The sequence below is a fragment of the Cygnus atratus genome, chromosome 1, assembly GCF_013377495.2.
Source record: "Cygnus atratus isolate AKBS03 ecotype Queensland, Australia chromosome 1, CAtr_DNAZoo_HiC_assembly, whole genome shotgun sequence".
Taxonomy (NCBI): domain Eukaryota; kingdom Metazoa; phylum Chordata; class Aves; order Anseriformes; family Anatidae; genus Cygnus; species Cygnus atratus.
Window position 1 is genome coordinate 65,493,931 of NC_066362.1, and position 12,667 is coordinate 65,506,597.

General features: G+C 40.9%; 2 protein-coding genes across 5 annotated transcripts in view; one reads left to right on the forward strand and one right to left on the reverse strand.

The window, feature by feature from the left end:
* Positions 1-7,858, reverse strand: part of DCP1B (decapping mRNA 1B) — a 45,401-nt gene extending 37,543 nt beyond the window's left edge. The window contains exons 1-3 of the mRNA XM_035550686.2: positions 7,674-7,858; positions 7,018-7,058; positions 4,571-4,698 (exon numbers count right to left, since the gene is read on the reverse strand). Of these exons, the coding sequence (XP_035406579.1) occupies positions 4,571-4,698; positions 7,018-7,058; positions 7,674-7,826 (322 nt within the window). The 5' untranslated portion in view covers positions 7,827-7,858. The remainder of the gene's footprint in view (positions 1-4,570; positions 4,699-7,017; positions 7,059-7,673) is intronic.
* The window catches only part of CACNA1C (calcium voltage-gated channel subunit alpha1 C), a 478,980-nt gene that overhangs the window by 6,258 nt on the left and 460,055 nt on the right, over positions 1-12,667 (forward strand). The window lies entirely within an intron of this gene.

Below are 12,667 nucleotides of genomic sequence, written 5' to 3' on the forward strand. Positions count from 1 at the left end.
ACCCAGGAAATTTTTTAATTTTTAAAATCATCAGATGATTAAAAAAAGGAGAAGTACTGTCTTACTTGGTCACACAAAGAAAGCGCCTAAAACTGCAGTTAAATACAGAAGCTTAGAGATCACACTGAAAATACTTATTTAACCGATAAGCCATTTGTTTCTTGGTGTAATTAGACACGGATTTCTGCTGGCATTAAGCACGCAGTAATTTGAGCTCCCCTCCTGGCTTTCACACAAATAACCCTAGTGCTAGCCAGACAAACACATTTCCTAAACTAAGCTTTTCTGTGAAATAGGGGATCAGTGCAAACATTAACTGGCACGGAACCAAAATCTAGCCCCAGACTGTGGGAACAGACTGTAGGTATCTGCATAAAAGCTTTTTAGGCATTATTTTGAGTCTAGATTACCAAGATCATATGGAACTACAGGAGAAATATGAAGAACAATTAAGTAAAAAGATCAAATATTCCTTTTATAAGTATTCATAAAATTTACTTTTATTGTATATAGGTGAGGAAAGCTTTTCCTGTTGTAATTATGTGTTGGATGCAAAGCAATCTTTCCAAAATGATACGTATAACCTGAAAAGATGCTGGTGGACTTGTCCAGTACACAAGTACCACCTTTTGCTGCTCAGAATATTTATTTTAGATTGTGTAATGCAATCAGCCACACACATTCAGCTGTACTAAAACAAAGTTGCTTTCAGCAAACATCCAGAATATGAGAACAAACAAAACACTGGGCAGAATGTCTTTACTCCTCCAAATGCTTTTTTTTTGTTTTGTTTTTCCCCTGAAATTTACACTATCACAAAAACCAAATACTAGTCCTCTTATGTCAGAAAGCAACCATACCAGCTAGAAAAGCAGTGAAAGCTCTGTTATATACCTAATTATGTTATACTTAATTTGTACAAAAAAATAGAGTAAGGAACATCAAGCAAACAGAAAAAGATAACTACTTTCCAGATCTAGATTAAGTATTACTGGCAACCTGTCAACTGTTTCGCTGCAAAAGCAGCTATTATCGAATCCTCCTTGTTAGTATCTAGAAGCGGGAAAATAAAAGCAATATTACAACATTAGTGCCTAAAAAAAATTTGGGATGAAAACCCCAGAAAGAAGCCTAAGGCCTGCGTTTTGTAAAAGTGATAAACGAAAGCATAATAATGCAAAACCCAATGAAAATACTCATATAGACAGTTCAGGATAGATACTCAGCAACGCATTTGGATAAGACCCTAGTGGAAACAGATCCATAATGCTGAGGAAGTTATTTTATGTAGCAAAGGCTTTGAAATACAGGGTAAGGAAGGAAGGGCTAGAGTTATCTGCGTCTCGGTGGAGAAATCACCATGTAAATTATTTCAGTGGGCCCAGTAAACGTGAAAAAGTCAAATGAGATGGTAAATAACTTTTCTTTTATGGGTTTGTAATCCAAGTTTGCTCTGAAAACAGAGATGTTTCCACAAAAATCTATGAAAACAACAGTTTTTCCTTTGAAGTACCAAGAGCTTCGTTGGAGCTGTTATTGGAGAAATAACAATTAAGCATTTATAAGAATATTTCATGAAAATAAAATCCTTATTTAGGGGTAACACGGAACACATCGGATACTAACAAAAATCCTGAGCTAGTAGATTTTTAATTAATTAATTTATTTATTTATTTTAGGAAAGCAGATATGAATCTTCTCTTACAAAATTAAATTATCCAATTAAATTGCAGATATAGGTTTCTCCATGATTAGATGGTGCAGCTAACACTGGAAAAAACAGACATACAGGCCCAGCTGAAGACTTTTAAAACAAGAAGTACAGTGGCTGAGGATCTTGTAACACCCTTTTTCATGCCTGCACTCAAGGGAATGATACAGCATAGAGCGCCACGAGGCCAAAAAGCTACTAGACCTTGTGGCTGAGAGATCCTGAACTGAAAGAAAAATTCTGGTACTTTCATGCTGCTGCTGGCAAATTGTCCGTGTGGGTGTTGTGAGTTAGCTGCATGGTGCAAGCTGCCTGCTGGGGTTACCTGTTTGTTCCCCTCAGTGAGGCCAGGGAGAAAATTAGAAGGGCAAAATTGAGAAAACTTATGGGGTGAGATGAAGAAAGGTTAATAGGTAAAACAAAGCAGCACACACAAGCAAATTAAAACAAGGAATTTGTTCACTACTTCCCAGCAGCAGGGAAGTTAGCCCTCTGCATCAGGAAAGTAGGGGCACATCACGTGTAACAGTTACTTGGAAAGACAAATACTGTAGCTCCAATCATGTTTCTTCCACCCCCTTTTCTGGGGCTCTCCCCCAGCTCTTGTTGCTGAGCTTACCACCACATGCTGGGGACATCCCTCAGCCAGCTGGGGTCAGCTGTCCTGTCTGTGTCCCCCCCAGCTCCCCGTGCACCCCCAGCACCTTGCTGGTGGGGCTGCACAAGAACAGATGAGGCCTCGATGCTGTGCGAGCACTGCTCAGTGGTAGCTGGTGCATCCCTGTGTGATCAGCACTGTTGCAGTCACAAATCCAAAATGCAGCACCGTATCAGCTGCTATGAGGAAAATTAACTCTATTCTAGCCAAAACCAGCCCATTATCTTGGCTCCAAAGACCTCCTTTTTACCTCCCTGGCTCCAGTCCTCCTGCCCCTAACTCCCCTAGTTCACTTGTTACACTTGTTGGGTTTGTTCTTCAATGCACAGCCAAAATTCTTTATGGTAGCGCCTCCTAGTATAGATCTACAAAGTCTCTAGCAGAAGGGAGTGTTATTTTTTCTAGGCAAAGGGGAATCTTTTGGTGTGTTTATGAACAAAGGAAGATGTGATAAAATTCTACTGCACAGAAATGCAAAGAGGCATCAATAAACCACTCTAAATTTCATAAAGACGGACGGGCAATTAATTTTTCAAGAAAATCCATCTCTAAGTTGCCAGATGGAAATCCTACCCTAAAAGAACCATTGTCTAGACAGAAGAACCCAGAAAAGAAGCTTTTTGCATTTTGTTGTTGCACAATTGGCCAAAAAGCCCCAAACGTGTTACTTGAACACAGACTTGCTGCTCAGAAGCACGTTAGTACCTGTATTTGAGACACTGCAAATCTAAATTCTGACATCTCTTATTGAACAAATGGCTCATGCTCCCACCTCCAAACACCAGATTCCTCTCCCAAATAAATCAGTTTACGTAGTATTCAGACTACAGACTATCTTACTTCATGTCAGTATAGTTATGACAGCTTCTAATTACTCTACACCAATTGTCTCAACAAAAATGAAAAATAAATAGATCAGACTTCAAAAAGCAGATATTAGTATATATATAATTCCTAAAGGAATTTCAAAATGAGGTAAAAATAAATTACATATACATAGGAAAGACTCTTCAAAAAAAGACGGGTGAAATAAGTCTCATGGTACTTAAAAATCCTAATGTCTGGTCTAGCCTAGGCTAGTTTGGACAGAGCTGTATTTGTTTTCAGTTTCTTATGGATTTTCAAAGAGAGAATTTCAACTCTTTTTCAGCCTAATACTCTCAAAAATAGAAGTTTTATTTAGATTATTTAAAATGGTATCTCTATTGTTTCTACCACATAGTGTGTGTGAGCAACAGAATTCCCTCTTGATATTAACTTTCCAACTCCAAATTAAGTTTATAAAATAAAAAGGTCTAGCAGATTATTAAACTGTGCTGCTTTGTATGCCATGAATTTTCTCTGCTTTTACTTCATCCAGAGGGAACACTTCTGCAACACAGTATATATACATAAAGAATTTTTGCAATCAACTTTTATGCATCAAGCACAAAGTACAGATCATACTACAGCTCTACTTCCAAGTACAGATATAAAACTGCATATTTATAAATGTTCATTCTTACATAATTGCATGTTGTAATTGTCTGTGTGTTTATCTGCATGAAAAGTACTGCTTTCATGGCTTCCACTCATGTCTGAGTTTGCCTGATGCATGCTAATTCTCAGATAGAGGATAAAGACAGAGCTCAAAGTAGTATCTTCATCTTTCATCAGGGTTTAAATTAGGCTCAACACTATGGCGTTGGAGTTTCCCGTAACAGTTGAGAAGTTACACACCTTCCAGTCTGCTGTAAGGACAGCATACCAGAGCTGAAGAACAAAGCTTTGAATTAGCTGCATTTGTTTAACTTTATGCAGAACAAACACTGAGATCACAAGTATTATTCTAACCTTTGGTGGATTTGCTTTATGACGAGACTTCCCAGCACTGAGCAGGGTATATTCAGAACACAGTTATCTCCGAGCCTCTACACCCATCACGTATACACGGCCATAAAAGTCCACTATTAGCCAGTTAAGTGATGAGATTACTGTTGAACGCATTCTAATACTTTCTTTTGAATAGTGATATTTCAGGTAGCATTGAACGACTTTTTCAGCATATCAAAAAGGATGTATTCTTTCAATTTTAACTGTTTAACCAGCTAGTTTCAGCCCTTGAAATCTGCAGTCTCATCATTTGTACTACCTTAACCAAGAATAGACTCTGAAGAAGAGTTCACCTCTTTAGCATTTAACCCAACATATCACACACTTACATCTGGCATTTCTGTAAAGTAGAAAAGGGTCCTGCAGCTGGAAATCAAGGTCTTTAGTAATTGGTTCTGTTCGATTTTCCATGCTCAGCCTGTTCATAATTGTGAAGCCATGCCTTGGAGAAGCTGATCTGAAAATTATCAAGTAGAAATCACATCAAGTCAAGGAAAAAAAAATTACCATTTTTTGCCGTTGCATAGTTCTCCAAAATTATTTTTCTTTTCTCAGAGACACTATAAAAATCTAATTCTGTTGCCAAGGAAAGTACTATTGAGTTTCATAGTCTTTCATACAATGCTTTTTAATTTTTTCAAAACCCTATACTCTACTTGAGAAATGACAGAAGCACCACGACAGTTTCACAATAGTTGCAGAGAGCATGCAGCAACTGTGATACTACCATTTGAGGTGCAATGCTTTAGTCATAGCATTAATCATATATGCCTGTCCAGTTTTTGTTTCAAGTTATAAGGCCTACAAAACTTCTGAACAGGCAAGATGTAACTAAGTGCCACTTAATTCCAGATCACTAGCACCATATTTTCCAACCACCTGATACCTGATAGTTTCCTGCTAGTGTAGAAAACAGCAATTAGTAAGATTCAGTCATGGGCAAAGAGCACAGTGTTTTATTACTTTTAACGTTCAGCTAACAATTGAGAATGGTATTGAAATTCCTACTTGGGACTTACATAAGTATGTATATCATTATGCTTGTTCATCAGGGATACACTTCGAGCCAGTTAGATGATTTTTATTAATGTGAGTTGTTAACCCTATCACCATCCAGACAGGAAACATTACTTTCAAACAATGTTATGGCAATAAAGAAAACGATAGTTGAAATTTTGGTAATGTTGCCATCTCCGGTAATTGCCTGCTGGTAGACATCTCTACAAAATCCAAAGCACAGGGACCTGCATTAGAGGGTAGGAAGCAACATGAAATTAAACACAAGTGGAACCCTTAACAAGAATCCTTGTTTGCAACAATCAGTACTTAAAAAAAAGTCCACTTCCACTGGTGTTAACTCAGTGGGAAGTCTGATTTTTGACTCTTCCTCGGAATTTGCAATCTGTGATAAAATCAACTCCAGTGAAAGGGCAGCATTACTTTACATTGTCGTAACAGTAATAAGAAGTGACAAAAACACCAGTAGACTCCAACCTGCAGTCTGTTAGCAATGTTTTTTTCCACATGATTTTATGACATTGCTCAAAGCCACAAGACATAAAGTTAAAATTGATGGGGAGGGCCCTGTATAATGTTGCTCACAGCTCACAACCTGTTCTGTATAGTTGCCTACATGGCAGAAAGGGTAGCTATCTCTGGCTGTAAATGGAAACTTCCTCAACCAACAAGAATAACGATAAAAGATCACAGATACTAGAAGTGCCAGGTTACATGCTGTCACTTCTGGAGTTTTAAATCCAACATACCAGAGAAATACTACCTCTGTTTTGCAGCACGGAACTAGCTACCTCTGCCTACTGCTAGCACAGCCAGGGGCCAGTTCTTTAATTTTGTAGTGGTAATTGTAACAGCATCTTATCTCACCTTTTCATTCTTTTCCGCTTACCTAAGAGAAGCTTAGAAAAGTTATTGATGATTATTTCAACTGCTGGCACAAAAGAGCTCAAAAATATTAAAACTGGCTTTCCTACTTCACACAAAGCTCACAGTCTCTTGGGCCTCCCTGTCTATTTGTCACTTCACTTCACACACGCCTCTTGACCACTGAAAACAATCTTCTGCTTTCTCAGTTCTCCCACTGGATCCTCAAAAGCATGAACATTGAAGGATAAAGTTCCTACTTCAGTGTCCCATCTGAGCAGCTAGCGCATGATCTGCTCATCAAGTCTTTTTCTGATTTTGACTTTAGTGACACGGAAATGCTAGGGTACTACCTCGGAAACCCAAACATAGGGCATGCTTTACAACAGAGGTAAATGGTAGAGTAAGTGATCAAATAAAAGCTCTGAAAAGTTACAGCCATACCTCATGCAAAAAGCGAGCATTGAAAAAAAACAGCGTGCTGGATGAAATATACACAAAAAATTAGTAATCAGAGACAAGAAACGTGAACTCCTAAATATGGAGCACAATATTTCAGAAATTCTACTATTCCTTTACTTTAAGGAGTATCGTTATTTATTTCACTATTTGTTTTTTGTTTGGACACCTTAGAACTGCAAATGTTGTGTTCTATTTAAGATAGCTGTGCAGATTTCTACAGTTCACCCATATCAAGATTTAGTCTTATCCACATAAACGGTTATGCCTACTTCCCTGTTTTCTTCCCTGCATTTGTCTTTGCTAGTGTCAGTTTCTTTTCACCTTTGACTATAAGGTGATTCAGAGCATTTTCCTTCATTCAGCCAAGCTCCATCCCAGCTAGCTTTTCCACATCCACAGATTACTTTCAGATGTTAAAACGTAACACTCTCACCTTGTGTAAACAAACAGCGTTCCCTCCACATCTGTCTTCTCCTGAATAAAAGGACATCAAAAAAAGTTCAAGCGAGGGTTTGCCAAACATAAGCAAGCCCCCTTTTTCTTTGTTTTACTAACCCTGACAGTGTTACATCTCTCAGTGAAGCCATGAAACAAGCCCCGCAGCTCCATGGGATGGTGGTGAGCAAGCAGGGTTTGTGGGGGCCAGTTTTGTGAGGAGGTGTGGACGGGATAAAGGCTAGATGATGTAAGGTTAAACAGCAGGGTTGCTCTGCTGCCAGACCCCGGGAGCAGCCTGGATGTAGCCAGGTAAGGGCACAGCACATGGGTGGCAGCCAGCACCCAGCCTTCAAACCCGCAGTGCTCAACCAAGAGCCAGGTGCTGACCACCCCTCAAGGAGACCAAGACGACCCCCCAGGCCACCTCCCCTTCAGCAGGACTTTTAATGCACACAGAGCCCCCTGGGGCACCCCAGGGTCCCTCACAAAGCCCTCACACCTCAACATGGCGGACACCCCCTCACCCCCCACCATCCCCCCCCCCCGAGAGCGGGGCGGGGCCTCCCCATCCCCCACCCACAGTGGGCGTGGCTCCCTCTCGCCCCGCCCCCTCCTCCCCGGGGCTGGGGGGGGGAGCGGCCCCCGACGTACCCACTCGTTGGCGCGGTGCCCGAAGGTGTAGAGCGCCACCTGGCTGGCCACGTCCACGATGCTGCTGATGTAGGGGTCGTGCTGCTGCAGCGCCGCCAGGCTGATGTCCAGCCCCTTGCCCAGCAGGGCGGCCCCGGACACCGCCGCCGCCATCTTGCCCCCGACAACAACACAGGGTTCCTTGTAGGCGCAGCCAATCCAGCGCCGAGGGGAGCGAGCGGAGCTCCCCTCGCACTCCCCCTCCTCCCGCCCCCAGCCGCCGCAATCGAGCGCCGAGCGCTTCGATTCGTCACGAGGGGTGCCCCGTTAGCCTGAGGGGGGAACCTTTTAATAAATATACATATACATGTATATATATTTACACACACATACATATGACATGAGCAGAGGAAACAAACAAGTGTGCCCTGACACGGAGATACACAAGCTGCAGAGGAACAGATGGACAGGACCACGAGTTTAGTCACCATATTTTCCTGTCAAATGTACACATTTATTATCAGTCTATCGATGCCAACAGTTTACAGCGGGTATATCAGCTTTATGTGGCGTGCAGATACGCTCAATACGTACATTTATACTTAAAGGACTTGCTTAAGAGTCCAGCCTGAACCCACTGCGACAGCAAATATTTTTTTCACCACATGACCCATGTAGCAGTTTTGGAAGGAGTTACCACCATGTGTACCTGGAAGCAGTAGGGCAACATATTTCCCTCCAGAGATGGGATAGCCTGAAGTACGAAAGGCCAATGTAATGGATGCTATTTTGCTTGTTTGCAGTATCCCATATGTGACATTTTTAAAAGGGCACTTTTGCACTCCAGGCCAGATGAAGGTTGTGGGTTAGAGTGAGCTTGCCCTGGCATCTGCTCCAAGAGCAACTGGGTCAGCCCAGATGTAAAAACTTTCAGAGTGTGAAAGTGGGGACAGAAGAGAACTGAGAGGCAGCAAGCTGAGAATACACAGTATGAGAATTCACAGTATGTAATGTAGGGACAGCGAGTCTCTTGAGTGGAGTCAGGAGCGGACACGTTCTCAGAGAGGACACAGAAAATGTTCTCTGGGACCCAGGAGAGAATGTGTAGGTTTTGCTGCAGCCCCAAAGGCTGCTGAAAATTGTCTTCCTAAGAATAAGGACCTACAGCTTGCCTGACAAGAATATAGTGGAAGAAGAAAACTCCTAACATACCCTCTTATAATAAGGTCTCACTCCTAGCTTGCCTTTTCTAAAGCCACCTTGTTTCAGCTGGGCCTCTAATGAAACACAGCTTTGGAGTTTAGAAGTTTTCAGGTGGTTTTGGTATAGATGTGGCAAGAAAAAGGCTCTAACCAGTTCCATTGCAAAGCTCCAGCTGGCTTATCCTGTAACAGCAAGGAAAATGCATAGGCTTATGGTAGACAAGAGAAACTGTTGTCCTTGGTCTGGAAAGGAACAGGGTAGGATGGCAAAAAGAGAAAAATATGTAAGTGGGAAAGATAATTCACATTGATCAAGTAGTGTACAGATGCACATTTTTTTTTTAAATTATCATTCTTAAATAGTTTTCAGTTACCAGTTTCCAGGCACTCATAACCACATTCCTCTTCATGTGAGCGAGAGAGCCTGACTGGGTCAAGTGCATCTCCTGTGCCCTTCTCTTGACATACAAAGATTGCAGATGGTTCTGTTTCCTTGAACTCTGTGGAAAAAACAAACAAACAAACAAACAAAAACACCTGTGAGGTTAAATATCTTGAAGTAAGCCTGACAAAAATTTTGGCTGTTTTCAGTATCCAGCTTGTGGCTTCTTTGGTACTGCCTTCGTCCTGGATTACTTTCTAACATAGCTAGGCAGACGGCTCCCCAGCCCTGCGTTTTGAGTCAGCAAACCCGTCAAGCTTCTGATCATGCCTTTGTGTATTTTGTTGCACTGTGTGGTCCTTTCTGCTGGTTCCAACTGTTTTGCTGTGTAAGTGAGCCATAATTGCTCCTTTCATTTTGCCTGAAGTAAAGGTAATTAATAAAACCATTAGTTCTGGCATGCATTATGGTACCACTTGATAGGGGACTTAAAAATTTTCCAGTGAAACAAAATCTTGTTAAATAGAGAAAGACTCTGAATTCTCACCGCATCTAAAGCTAAGGACTTTTTAGCAAAAATGTCACAGGTTGAAAAGGTTGATTCCTTAAGCTGTAGTTATTTGCTTACAGTCAGTAATTCAGTAGTCCATAATAACTATCAAATAATAAGTCCATAATAACTATCAAAGTTAGAATGATTTTGCTGTAACTTGTTTATGAAACAAAGTCATTTTCTAGCTTTGAAAATGTCATAATTTCATGAAGTATATAATTAGAGTGTCACATTTTTGTCTCCCACCCACCTGGATAGTACTCTGTTAAAACAAACAAACAAAAAACTTTGATTTTGCCACTGTATAAAAGGGCTTTTGCGTAGGTAATATCCAAACTATTTATAAGGCAAAATCTACACAGTATGCTGTTCTTAAGGTCTCTTTTAAGGATAAACATAAACATGCTTAGTTCAAACCTTTTTGCAAGGATTCTTCAAATACACATTCAGCCTTCGCTTCTCATTCAAGAATCTATGCAATTGTAAGAACTAAGGCTTGCTTCCTACAGCAAATTATCGACATTGAGAGTGTGATTTCATGTGAGTGTGTTTGGTGTCAGTGCTGGGTATACGCCACCCCTGTCCCAGGTCCCAGCCATTCATTCCTGCTATTCTGGCACCTCCGTGTGGTACTGGCAAGAGTGTGTTTGTGGCCACAGCATGAACCAGTCAGACCAGGGAAGTGAACTGATTGAAAAAACAAGCCTTCATGCTGCTGCTGTGATCACAGCCTCGACTGACCGCTTTCCTGTCTGTTCACATTCAGGCCTTCCTCTGAGCAGCAATTTTTAAAATAAACAGCAGGACTCACTTGAGAAAATGTAGTGTTGAGCACTTCATTTGCTCCACTTCCTCATCTCCAGCCCCCTTGGAGTTGTTATTGCACAGTAGTTGCCTTTTCCTTTTATTCCTTCCCCAAGGCTGCCATAATTTTTTCTCGCTGTCTGGCAGCAACCCTGCTGCCCCCCTGCTGGCAAGAAGGGTGCTGAGGTAGCATTGGTAGGCTCCTCTTCTGCATCAAGAACTACCTGAGGATCTTCCAATGGATCCTCGTAGGGTGCTTTCCAGTGTGCCGTCTTCCTGGGAAGAGCGGGTAGCCCTTGGGGAGCCAGGCTGATCCCGCAGCACTTGCTTACCCGTGCTCCATATACTGCTGGGACATGCTCGCAGCTCCGCAGCCTGGTACCCCTCACACCTGGGAACCCAGTGGTTCATGCTGGAGGCTGTCTGCACCTCTTCCCAGGCACAGTAGAAAGGTACAGTCTTTTTAGCCCACATTTATTACAGGCTTTCAGAAGCTAGCTCTTGAATGCTTCCCTCATGCTCAGAGGTTGAAATTTCTGGTTGTATTTTTGGACCACTTTTTAACTCCAATCCTAAATGGTTTAAGCAATTTCAGTCTTTTTGTTAACAACATATTACTTCCTAAAAGTTCCTTAATGAGCATAGGGTGTGACTACCTAGTTTCATCTGGTGCAGTTATTCAAAAAATCCATCTCTAGATTAAAACTAAATCTGGTTACTTTCATTCAGATTCAAAACAACTCTCCCTCTGCCCCCAAATAAACCCCAGCACATGTAAGCTATTAGCATGCACGTGTGTTTGTAACATTGCTCCCTGGTGAAGTTTGTGAGACCATCTTGAGATGTTCTGCAAAATGTTAGTCCACAGAAAAATGGGATTGTATTCTTTGGCATTGTTGGTTTTGAAGTTCTGATATTATACATGCTGTGCATGAAATAATTACCTATCACTTATTATGATTTTCAGTGGAAGTTTTTTTTTTCTTTTTTTTTTCTGTGTCTAAGAACCTGGGTTTTTACCAAAAGACTGTTTCTTTCTTTGACACATATTTTGCTAAGTTGTTCTGTTAACTTATTGCTGTCCTAATAAACTGATTTGATCCATCAACTTCATTCTTTACACTGTTGATTGACCAGACAAACTACCAAAATACCAATGAGGTTAGGACACACCTGCTATGCCCCATAAGTTAATAACACGTAACAGTATTTATATCTTGCCTAAGAGAATACCTTTCCAACCACATCTTTGTGGTAATCACCATTTAATTTGGCAGAATCAAACACCTGTAGCTCTAAAAGGGTTATTTCCAACCAGCTACAGGGAAGATGGCCTCATTTAATTAATTCCTAATATGAAAAGTTCCATTAGGTAATTACATTAAGCCAAGACCTCATTTTTACACCTCACCTGGCATAGTAGCTCTTGCCATATTAAAGAAATGGAGTCAGCAGAAGGATGTGCTTGTGTTGCTGCTGTTAAGAAGCTGGTAGTAAGCCTGAAGGAGCACTGGGGCTGGTCAGCGTGATAGAGGTGGGCAGCAAGTTTGGGAGGAGGGGAACGTGTCCTTAGCACCAAAGTATATTTTTGTGAAAGTGTGCTGTGCGTTCAAATCATCTTTTTTTAAGAGTTAACTGTTGAAAAAAGAAGCTCTGAATTACTACTATATATTTATAGTAGTATAGCATATATGCTGCTATATGCATGTATATCTAGTAGCAACAGCTGCTATACATGTAGCTGTTGCAGTATTACTTTATGAAGGAAATTTGTATTATTATATTGTTGACTGGCAAAAATATTTATGTATGTTTCGTGTTAATGAAGAACGTTGGTGCTTATTAAGAATTCCGATAAAGGATTTTGTAGTTTTTTTTTAGATGTAGGATGGGTGAATAAAGACAGTCAGTGTTATAACAAATCTGTTATAGCTCTCTAGAAGTTAATACAAATGGTTCTATAATCACAGATCCTTAAAGCTAAAATACTTGAGCAATAAGGTAAGTCTTCTGTAGTATCCCCCCTAGTTTTCTGTGGACTTGATAGCTGCTTGCAAGAATTCCCATAGGTAGA